Source organism: Chanos chanos, chromosome 3 (genome assembly GCF_902362185.1).
Source record: "Chanos chanos chromosome 3, fChaCha1.1, whole genome shotgun sequence".
Lineage (NCBI taxonomy): Eukaryota > Metazoa > Chordata > Actinopteri > Gonorynchiformes > Chanidae > Chanos > Chanos chanos.
This window is the reverse complement of record NC_044497.1, coordinates 44,617,776-44,629,657: the sequence shown is the minus strand read 5'-3', so window position 1 is coordinate 44,629,657 and position 11,882 is coordinate 44,617,776. Positions and strand designations below refer to the sequence as shown.

Genomic DNA, 11,882 nt, shown 5'->3' with positions numbered 1-11,882 from the left:
CATGCAGACAAATAAAAAAGGCTTTACAGTATTTGTAGATCTCATAAGATCAGTAATCCACTCAATAAGGGATTAATTAATAAAATATCATAGCACTACGGGAAACGTTAAGGTAGATCCGCGTGAATTAGGCTGTAACATAAACTTAAGAATTCATAAAGAGAACACCATACTACATTTACATCACTCACTTCCCCCACCTCATGCCACGAGATGTGAAGAAGCTGCCTCGTACATACGGTCGATCTCTTTTTAAGGAGGAGGAGCCTGGCTTCTCTCTGAGAAACGCTTTCCGTGATGTCATCCCGCAGCCAGCGCCCCTCCGCTCGCAGCAGCACGCGTCTCTATCATTCGCGAGTCAGACAGACGTCAGTGAAGATGGCGTTTGTATAGCAAGAGACGTTACCACCAGCCTTCAAAAACAGCATTAAATCGTATTGGATTCCACTCGTTTTTCTTGACCTGTATAAGGAATTTACATTTTGTTGGACGTATAGGACAAAACGTAGGGCTTTCGTAATGTGTTATCCCCAGTATAGAGGACCGTTATAGTTGAAGGTAACCAAACGTGTTGCCGTTTTGAAGAAGAAGCAAAGGGGCGGGTTTGAGAGCTAGCTCGGCTAGCAAATTAAGCTAACGTAGCCATCATAATTCTCTTCATCATCTTCATCTCGCTGTATCTGACCAGCTAGGTGTATTCTAATGAGAGCGACACGTCAAGTATTTTTCATTTATTGCGTTGCAGATTTTTTTCTCTGTCTCGGACGCTTGTTTTGAAGTTCTCAAACAACACATCGACTCCATAATCTGTAGTCGCCCTTCACAACATTATTTTGTAGCTGTCTTCTACTTTTTGACAGCTTTTCTTGATTTCTCGTATGAATTCAAGTCCGATAATAGTGAACGGCAAACAAATGTCGGATAATCAGAGCTGGAATTCCTCTGGCTCGGATGAGGATTTTGAGCCAGATCCCGGGCATCCTGGTGGGGTGGCAGAGTTCAGTGGGGTTTTGAGTAAGGTAAGATAAGGACATGTGATTTCTAATGGCCAGGAGTGTTGTCCTGTGTGTTTGTGTTTTAAACGTATCGGGCGTCATTTTCTCCGTAGGTCCATTCTATTGTCTAAACCTGTCCCAAACAGGGTCAAAGTAAACAAACCATCTACCTACTTCGACGTTCGTGGTCTTGTACTGACTATCTAACAGACGTGGTCAAGTTAGATGGTTTTCAGATCCGCTAGAACAACATTGAGAAATTGAAGTGATTCTCACAAGTTTTGAACGCAGTCAACGTTGAGATGATTCATGTAAAGTTAATAGTATCGAGCAATGGTAACGTCCTCACTTGACGCAATTCCGTGTACTCGTAGTCTATACTCGAAGTATAACAGGTGTCTCGTATAATTTTTTGCAATGATCTTTAACTTAGAGGTGCTATAAATGTTGTGCTAGATCAGGATAAATTTCGATTTAAATTGTGTTTATGTACTGTGGTGGACAGCGCTAATCTCCAACGCTGATGAGCCACTGCGGGGTTACTACAGTTCATTCGGGGGGACACATGGCAGAAGCCCAAAGAACGTAGTTAATCATGTTCAACCTTTTAAAGAGAGACCCGAATGAGGAGACATATTCCACATTCTGGGGAAACTCGTATAGTGTAGTAATTGATGAGGTTTATTCGTTTTATCCATATGACGAGGCTTGCATATTCCGTCACAGATTATCTATAATCTCAAATCCACCTGCTCTGCTGCGGGTGTGTATTGAGTTGTGAGTCATTACTTGCGGATATCTCAGATTACAGTGTTGCTTTGAATAACTGTGTGGTTACTTGTGCTGTGGATTTAATGAACACATAGAATGTTATTCCAAATATTAAATCAGACCAGGAAGAATAAGCAGATTGTGTCTAAAAAAACAAGTAATAATACTTACTTCCCAAATATGAAAATTCAAAATCTGACATAGTAATTCCATTTGTCATCATGTCCAAGAATGACACCTGCACCTTTTAATCTGTTTGCTGATCTACTTGGAGATCAAATTTTATGTGTGTGTGTGTCAGATGATATCTGTAATTTGAACTTACTTTGTATCTTTAAGTCCTAGACCTGTGTTTTCATTTCTCTCTTTCCCTCTCTCTCTCTCCTTCCCTCCCTCCCTCCCTCCGTCTCCATTTCTAGTGGACGAACTACATCCATGGTTGGCAGGACCGTTGGGTTGTGTTGAAGAACAACACACTGAGCTATTACAAGTCCCAGGATGAACGAGAGTATGGCTGCAGGGGTTCTCTTTGCCTCAGCAAGGCCATCATCACAGTAAGTCACACACATGTGCTCTACACACCTGATGGGGGGGTCATAGTGGTGAGACATGGAGATGGGGTGTGTCACAGTCTGTCTGTGACTGCTTGGCAATGTGGATACTGGATTCAATTTCCAGACATCTAGTCTGGGAATTGGGTTTTGCATTCTGACGTTCTTAGCTTTGGCTTAAGTTGGAATGGATCTTCTCTCTTGCTGTGACGTCTGTCACAGTCAGGGTTTTTCATGTGATGAATTCAGGCAGCGTTTATACTTGTGCTGGTCACATCTTGCTCAGCTCCACACTTGGATTGCTGTGGTATGAAACCTTGTGCCTACTAGTCATCCGATCAGCAAGCTCAGCATAAGTTGAATTAGCTGTGATTGTGCTAGACAGTGAGAAACCAGAGTGCCGAGCGAAAACCCTTATAAATCGGCTTGTGATTGCTAGACTCACTGGACTGCGTCACTAACATTCCTCCGTAGCTTTCTTTTAAGTAAGCTGGTTACAACAGGAAAAGGGTGATGAGATGGGTCCTGCTGTCAGAGGGACTGGACAGGATGCCTTCTTGAGTTTTTGTCCAGATCTTATCAGAGTGAGTCTCATAAACAGACCCACATCTGTTGAGTAAGGAAGAATAATCAGGCTTTGGAACACACTTGATAGGAAAGGTTATCAGCAGTGGCAAATATCGATTAAGGTTTGCTGAGTTAGTGGTCTTCTTTAATGACGGACAGTGTTTTGTAAATGAACAGGCACAAGAGGCAAGTGTTGGCTCTGATGTGGAAGTTGAATTGTTTGAGAAACTGAGAAAGGGAAAAACCAGAAAAAAGAAATTCTTAACGTTACAGTAAAGATTAACTGGTTTGTCAGATGACTGGTGGTGATTACGACATTAAGCTGAGAAAGCTGTGCCTCTTTTTGGGTATAAATGCCAGAAAAAGGGAAACAAAAAAGAAAAAAAAAGAAAAATGGGGCAGAGGTTATGTCGTCATGGAAACTGGAAACAAGTTAAAGGCAGATTCCCTTGACCCTTGAGACACTGTCTGTATTTATTTAACTGAGAGAATGCGAGTGTGCTCTCCTGGCTTTTCAGTGTGGACAATGGCTACTGAGTACTGAACAGACAGAGTATTGCACAGGCCAAATAGATATGGTTCAGTGAAAACTGTGCTTTGTACGGTGTCCACCTTTCAGTAGTTGTTCGTTTTTTCCCTCTGTCCTACTTTCTCAACTCTGTTTTTTTTTTTTTTTTTGCATGGAGCATTAGAAAGGTGGGGGAGACATTTTTGTTTGTTCAGTGTCAACTCTGTTGCACAGAAACCCAGCGAGTTGGCCTCACTCAGACGGTCACCTGTGACTAAGGCTGTCCTTTCTGTTCTGACTGCAGTGCTCAGTAGTAAATATTAACTTACCCCATGTACTTACGGTCCTCCTTGAAATGTCAAAGTATCGAAGGAACACACACAGTCTCTTTCAATTCACCAGTCTGATGTCCTTTGTGTTAGCTATTGGACCAAGGCCTAATACCACAAAGTAATTCTCCTCTTCTTGCCTCAGGCAGCACTACATTTGTATGAGAATGTAGTAGAGCACTTCTGTGTTTGCAGTGTCATAGCCGACAAACATTAACGCTGAATCGAATGACATCCACAAAATGAAACAGGGCCTCTAAACCAGGATCTTATATGAAATCTGTTTTATTGTCCATTTTTAGATGCCTTTTTTAAAATGTCTGAAATCTGGGATTGAAAAATCATGATTTCTGTTTTTGTTGATGCCCTTATCTGTATGAAGGTGATTTAACATTGAATTCAACAGTTCAACAAAATTTTCAAACTGTATTTCTGTGTTTGTGTGTGTATTTGTGTTTGTGTATTTGTGCGTGCGTGCGTGCGTGTGTGTGTGTGTTAGTGCGTGTGTCTGAATGGCTCCATACTTAACAAAACCAGTCTCCACATTGTCACAGAAAGAAGAGAGAGAAAGACAGGATTACAGTCAGCAGACACAACAGGATTAGTCTGATTCTCCAGGAATCTGATTCAATTTCAGAAAGACCTCCTTGTAAGTTTCTGTGAAGCAGGGTGCAGAATGTATTGTTGATTGTTGTATAGGGTAAAAAGACTGTGCTGATTAACATCATTTTGTAAAGGAAAGATAAGTTGAATGTGATTTCATTACATTTTATTGAGAATGCACAGACAGGCAGACCATGAGACACTCTATCACAAATCTTAATTAATGTTGATATTGATGCAAAAACATTGTTTGATAAAGAGAATTTCAATGCTTTGGCATTGTTGTCAACAAACATGCAGATAGGCCATTGAAGCTCAACTGAATTGAATTTCTTGGAGAATGAAACACAAAGATTATCACGTTTAGTCCCTTTGGGGTCAGAAAACAAAAGCACCATTTTGGATCCTTCCAAAGATGTTTATGAATTTGAACAATGCTGTTGTGCTTACCACGCCTGAGTCTCACGTGAAGAGATTAGTGGAGTGAAAACGTGGAGTTTAAAAGGCTGAAGGTCTTTTGCTCTGATACCAATAAACAGACTTGCCCCTTTGCTTGTCCCGATGGGAACTGCAGCCAGACCTGGACTTTGTCACAGTCTACTAGTCCCCTCTCTCTCTCTCTGTCTCTGTCTCTCTTTCTCTTTTTCTGTCTCTCCCCTGCTCTCTCTCTTTCTCTCTCAATCATTTTGAACAGTCAATCATTAAGGCCCTCTACTAGTTGACCATATCAATGGAAAGGCTGCCATCGTATTTTTTCTGGCTGAGTTTTCATTGGTAGTACCGGCTTCAGAGCCACAGTTAGGCCAGGTAGTTGGAGGTAAACAAACACGCCTGTCTCTAATCCAGACTTGAACTCATCACTCATGTCTGAACAGGCATGACTCCAAATAGTGCTGGGTTTACTTTGGAGCCAGAGAGAGAAGAGAAGAATGGGGAAGGGTGAGAAAAAAAGAGGAGATGAGTGGAGTACCGCAACTAGAGAGGGGAAACAGAGAGGGAGAAATAGAAGAGAGGTTACAGCGGTGTAGGGGAGATGAGGAGATAATGAAAGAGAAAGAGAGTAAGAAAAAGGAGAACCTGAGAGGAGATTCTTGCTCTAAACAGAGTGTATTAGGTTACACACACACACACACACACACACACACACACACACACACACACACACACACACACACAGTCTAACAGGACAGCCTGAACTGCTGGTTCCTCTTTCTTTGGAGTCGGAAAAATTATTCCTCACGCATTCTCTCTCTTTGTATATATGTGTATGTATGTCTGTATATATATGTGTGTGTGTGTGTGTGTGTGTATCTGCAGAGAAGCAGCTGAGGGCTTAAACCCTGCACAGTCTCACCGTTGTCTGTCATGGCTTTGTAAGGCTTGTTGCTTGTCTTTTCTGCTCTCTGTAAGCGGTGTAGTTATTTTCAGCATGAAACTGCAGCAGGGCTGATGGGCACAAAAACATGGAACTGTACTGGTTATGGGTTTAATCAGGCCTTCCTATGGCTTGTACCCCAGTCACTTAATTTGTTTGGTAACTTTGCACCAGTCCAGATAAAACAAAACAGAGCGCAATTTATCTCTTTGGGCCTTCTGCCAGTAAGCAGGGAGTGAGAGTGGTGAGCAATTTGTTGAACTTTTTGTGTGTGTGTGTGTCTGTGTATTAAACTTAAAGAAAAAAATGAAAAGTGGTAGCCACAAAGCCTACACCCATGCAGTGTTTAGACATTCATTATTGTCTGTTTGATACTAAGCAAGTTTGTTTTGCACAACCACAGAGCCACTACTTACAAACCTGAGACTTAGCTGTATTTACCATGTATCTTATAAAAGTCAATATACAGTCAATATATTTTTTCTGCTAACCCAGTAGAAATTGGGCAGAATTACAGTTTTTTTTTTATAAATTGAAGTAATGGCCTCATAAAGTTGTCACAAAGCTATTCCTAAATGCACTTTAAAACCTGTAGAAATGCTATAATGCTGCCTCTAGCAGAATACTATTGTAAAGGGAATCTTTTAGTGGTTGTGTTGCGTGTTAGCTGAAAGCTAATAGAATAGATCTTTTCAAAGGGCATGTTTTAGCATCAGCTTGCTGAGACACTCTGATGCACATTAGCTAAAAGCACCAGTGTTGCATTAGCCTGTTTTAACCCTTCTCTGTTCCCTGTGGGTCAGGACCACACACACATACATTCCAAGCTGCTGTGTTGAGTTTATGGATGCACTGAATATTTAATAGCACCAAAGCTGTTTACAATGCCTCCTGACACCACTGTGATGTTAAACATACGGAGAGAGTATCAAGCGCGGTCTGAAACATCGATGACCATGAGTGTGAGAGTGTGTGGTTATCATGGTCGTAACTCAGAAAAACAGTATCAAATGCACAGAACCAATTGACAGGGCCATTTTGTGTTTGTACATGTGTGTGTGTTTCACTAAATCACATGATAAACTCTGGGTCTGAGCCACGTCTGGAGTTGGCTGTTGTTTTGGAACCTGTCCCTGGTCGGACACACACTGTTCTTTACTGTGGATCACTGAAGCAGTGCAGCAGGGGGCAGGGGAGCTTTCCACTGCTTTTCCTATTACCGCTACACCACCATTGGAACAACGGCTTAGCGTTGGGAAATGTTTTGTCATTTGTATAGTAGACCTGGTAAATACTGGTATGTCAGTATCTGCACAGCGCGATTCAGATCACGTTCTGATAAAGCACGAACACCATGGTGTGAAATGGAACAAGAGCCTCATTGTGAGTGGTCAGGAGAGCAATGATTAGCAGCAAACTTCGCCTTTCATACCTTTCAAGCACGGAGGGAATAACTTCTGAAAAATATTGGACAGTAAAACACACTAGAATCTGTTTTACAGCCATTCCGCTTCCGAGAATACGATGTTATTTCTGTGAGATCTTTGACGGCGCTTTACTGTAATCTCCGTTTTTCTGTGTGTATGTGTATGAATGTAACACTCCTTGTCCCTCAACAAGAACACAGCCCAACAGGTTTAGAAACTCTGTCTATTCCACCGCTCTCCTCATGTCGGAAAGCTTGTTTAGCGCACGCCTATTGAAGAATTCTTGTCCTGAGATGTATTATGGCATACATTTATCTGTGTGTGTCCCTGCTTAGCTTAACAGGCTGGAGCGGCAGACAGTCAGAGCTGTGTGTGTCCTCACTGGCACAGTGTGGGGTGGCAGAGCGTCTCTGGCCTGTGTCTGTGTATGTGTGTTGGGGACAAGTTAAGGTGAAACTGTGACATAGGCTCCATTTCATCCCCAGTTGTCTGTGACCCCTCAGACCCTAGAAGAGTGTGACCATAACGTGACCAGTGAGATGTTGAAACCGAGGGAGGGCGAGTGGGCGAGTCACTGAGTGACAAGAAGTGGAGGGAAAGGGGTGTGAAGAGAGAAAGAGAGAGAGAGTGAGAGAGAGAGAGAGAGAGAGAGAGAGAGCCGTTGAGGGAACAGATAGGAGAAAATAGGAGAAATGACAGAAAGCTGTAACGAGCAGAGGAAGATATTGACAGAAGAGGAAGGAAGGGAGAAAATATGAATAGATAACACAGAGATTAAGGGGGGAAAAAAACAGAGGAGGAGGGAAAAGTGATGACACTCATGTAAAACAGGAAGTGAGTATTCTTTTCCTCTGTTGCTCATGTGTTCCTGTGTGTTGGTGTCACGAGGAAAAGACCAGTAGACCACCTCTCATATAGTGTCCTTCCTTCCTTTTCTCTCGTCTTCCCTGCTTAAAAACCTCCTTCCTCAGGCCTGATCTGAGAACAGAGCTGAGAAAGGCCCACTGCCCAGTAGGGGTGCAACAAGTAATCGACGACGTCGACTAAAATCGATGACCGAATTAGTTGCCAACGAATTCAATTGACGCCATCGCATGTGTTTTTCGCGCTGACTCGGAATACTCTGACAAAGGCATTACTGCTTACTGGAGTGAAGTGAACAATAGCGTGTTGGCAACACCTTCACGACCACAAACCTCCAGTATGGGAGCAGTTCACTCTTAATGTTAAAAGCCATGTTACTTCGTGTTACGAGCTGTAACGTTTTCTATTTCAAAATCCATTCTCTTGATTAATGAATTATTAATGCTGTTTAACATACATAGTAGCAAATAATAACCTATTATTCATAACGATCCCGTTCACATTCCAAATGTGCTCTAACTTTACAATCTAAACGTTGCGTCGTTGTCATGGCGATGTTTACGGTTGGAGAATGTGTTGCTGCTCAGTGCACAAGTTTTGATAATACCGGAGAATTTGCTAGTGTCTATTGCAAAAAACTCTACAACTCCTCTCTATGCGTGCGTGCCCAGTGTATTGAATGAATTCAAACGATTTATGGGTTTGTTTGATCTCGTTCAAACTTGACTTTCAGAAAAAAGTGACAGCCCTAATAACTCAAGTCTCCATTTATCGTAAAACTGGACATATAGAGAAGCAACATTTATTTAGAACACATTTCAATGCATGAAAGTTAATTAAAAGACGTATTCTTGAATGAAGTATTCATCTTTATTGTCATATTGTTTTTTTAGCACATGCCTTAAACAACCTCGAGCTAAATTCAAAAGCTGGTAGCTAAATAATAGCCATTGAGTAGTTGTGCACTTCATAATCCGAATAGTTGATTATTCGTTTCAATAATCGATAGATCAAAGTAGTCGTTAGTTGCAGCCCTACTGCCCAGACAGTCAGAGGTTTATTTTAGCTTGACAGATGCTATCAGGCGGCGTGTTTGTTGTCTCCTCTGTTGCATATTGTTATTCAGAATGAATATTTGAATGTTGTTCTAAATTCATATACCAGTAGACACAAAGAACTTTTTTGACACAGTTTGAAATGAATGAATGAATGAACGAAACGATATTTGAGTGGCCTACTTTTCTTTTTCATTTGCCCGTTTGCATTTTTTCAGGTATTCTGCTCTTTGAATAGTGATAAGAGGATCCTTAGAATTGAATTGTACGTCAGTAGGTTCCTGACTAACCAGATTAACCCTTTTCTGTCAGTGAAATGACTGTAGGGCATTTCACACACATATCGGTGTAAGCATTTTTTTAATGATAATGTTTAGAAATCCCTAATTCAACTCTCAGGTTGAAAGGTTTGCATTTTTTTCATCATGTTGCCATTGTGTCCCTACCTTAAAACAATTACCTGAATTTTGGACTCATACTTGGGGATGAGGGTGAATGATTAACTCAAAACAGTGTGGAGAATTCAGATTTTATGATTTTTTTTTAAATGTTGTATAATGCACAATCATCTGTGTTGGTTTGCATTCACTGTGCACATGGTTAGGCCAGTGCGTTAGTTAAATCTGTAGCACATGCTGTGGATAGGCCAGTCCGTTAGTTAAATCTGTAGCACATGCTGTGGATAGGCCAGTGCGTTAGTTAAATCTGTAGCACATGGTGTGGATAGGCCAGTGTGTTAGTTAAATCTGTAGCACATGGTGTGGTTATGCCAGTGCGTTAGTTAAATCTGTAGCACATGGTGTGGTTAGGCCAGTGTGTTAGTTAAATGTGTAGCAGATGGTGTGGTTAGGCCAGTGCGTTAGTTAAATCTGTAGCACATGGTGTGGTTAGGCCAGTGTGTTAGTTAAATCTGTAGCACATGGTGTGGTTATGCCAATGCGTTAGTTAAATCTGTAGCACATGGTGTGGATAGATTAACGGATATTAAAGGTATTTGGTTGAATTTCGGTTTAACAACGACTTGAAATGGATATGATTAGTATGCGTTTACTGTAATGCGTTTTCTCGAGATACTTAAACACAAATGCATTTTCGGAGACCTTTTAGCTATGTGTTATATGCTCTAGTACTTCTCTTCCCTGAGATTAATCCTGACAAACTATTAAAACACATCAATAATCAACCTTAAGAATGATTTGAAAAAGGCTATCTGTACTTACACTCTGTTTTCCTATTGTTTACTGATGAGTAATAGCACACTGAAAATCAGCCGTTACAGCCAGTGTCATGTATCAAATTTGAATTGGGGAACCTTAGGCTGTACTGTCTGCCAGCTGTCAGTGTTGTCCAGAGTCTTTGACATGTGAAGTATCGTGTAAACTGTCAGGGTTAAGCTTGGAGACAGTCCTTTTCCATTTGAATGAACTTAGACATGTAATATTCTTTACATCTCTGCTGATGTGAGTCTCTACAGGTCAGTTTTTTATTCTCTTCGATTCACTTTCTCCCTGCTGCAGATTTCCTGAAAACTGTCCTTTGTTTCTCTCTGTCTCTCTCTCTCTCTCTCTCTGACTCTGTATGAGTTGACTTTGTGACTTCACACACGTACGCCAGGGAGAGGGAGGAGGAGGAGGAGGGGGTGGGGGGGCGAAGAAGGGACATCAACAGAGAGAAAAACGGTTTTGGGGGATGTGGCACTTCTTGTAAGCCATAGGCTACTGTGTTTTTGGGAGGGAAAGCCGAAGCGGGAGACCAGTCTGCTTTTCAGGTTCGGCATAAACCAGTCCAGATCCTGAAGGGACAAGGAGAGTTATGTGTATGTGTGCATGTGTATGCATGTCCACTGAGTTAAAGATTCACAGTGCCCCTGTAACTACAGCAGCAATCTTCTCTCTCTGTTAGAGCCGAGTTCGCTTCTCATACGTCACTCTTATCCTAACAGGTTTATTAGGAAACACACACACACTCACACACTTACTTCATCATTAAATGAACTGTCTCAGCCTTCTCCTCTTCTGTTCCTAATAAAGACTGTAAAATTCCAGCATGCATATCTGTGTTAGGTGTAATATGCTAGGTAGCACATTTGAATCCCATTGTAATCTTTTAGACAGTCGGATAGGGCTGTGTCGTGACCAAAACCCTATGTCATATATTTTCATTTTCACCACGATAACAATAAATGTAGTGATTATTTTCTTTGATTGATTTACATTTTTTAAACACTGATGCACTGATATGTCACGTGAGAAAGGACGAGATTGGCTTTTGAATTTTTATTTAAAAACAGACCAGAGTTTGTTGAATGTATGTTTAAGAGGCCTATACATATTTCATACAAGTCTGCCTTAGATTAGGATACCAGATCTGCAAACAATCAGTTTCTACAAATTCTTCACATAGCATAGGCCTGTGTCAATATTACTGTATGAAATGAAAATACTGACCCATAAAAGATCCATAATGTCAATTTTTTCCAGACTAAAAATCCCAGAAGGATTTGCAGGTATTACTAATGATAGTCTGTCGCTTATTTGATGTTTTCATGTTTCATAGGTGTTTTCAAGAGTGCTATTCATGTTCTAGAACCATCTGTGAAGCATTCAGAACACAGTGTTCCAGAACATTCTATCAGAGGAAGCTGCACTCCCAATTGCAAAGAACCTCTCATTGTTTGACTCTTTTCTTTAATTTGCACTCATTTTATACTGTACTTTTGATTACTTTTGATTGAAACTCTCATGATTAATACCCTTATAAAATGCATAAAAAGCTGATATAAACACAAATTAATTTTTAATGAGGAATTTGTGTTATTTATAAGGCATTCTACCATT

The 11,882-nt window shown here is 41.0% G+C and overlaps 1 protein-coding gene across 1 annotated transcript in view; it reads left to right on the top strand.

The window, feature by feature from the left end:
• The first annotated feature begins 389 nt into the window (after positions 1 to 389).
• LOC115807838 (collagen type IV alpha-3-binding protein) overlaps positions 390 to 11,882 on the top strand; it is a 25,590-nt gene continuing 14,097 nt past the window's right edge. The window contains exons 1-2 of the mRNA XM_030769007.1: positions 390 to 1,019; positions 2,186 to 2,320. Of these exons, the coding sequence (XP_030624867.1) occupies positions 879 to 1,019; positions 2,186 to 2,320 (276 nt within the window). The 5' untranslated portion in view covers positions 390 to 878. The remainder of the gene's footprint in view (positions 1,020 to 2,185; positions 2,321 to 11,882) is intronic.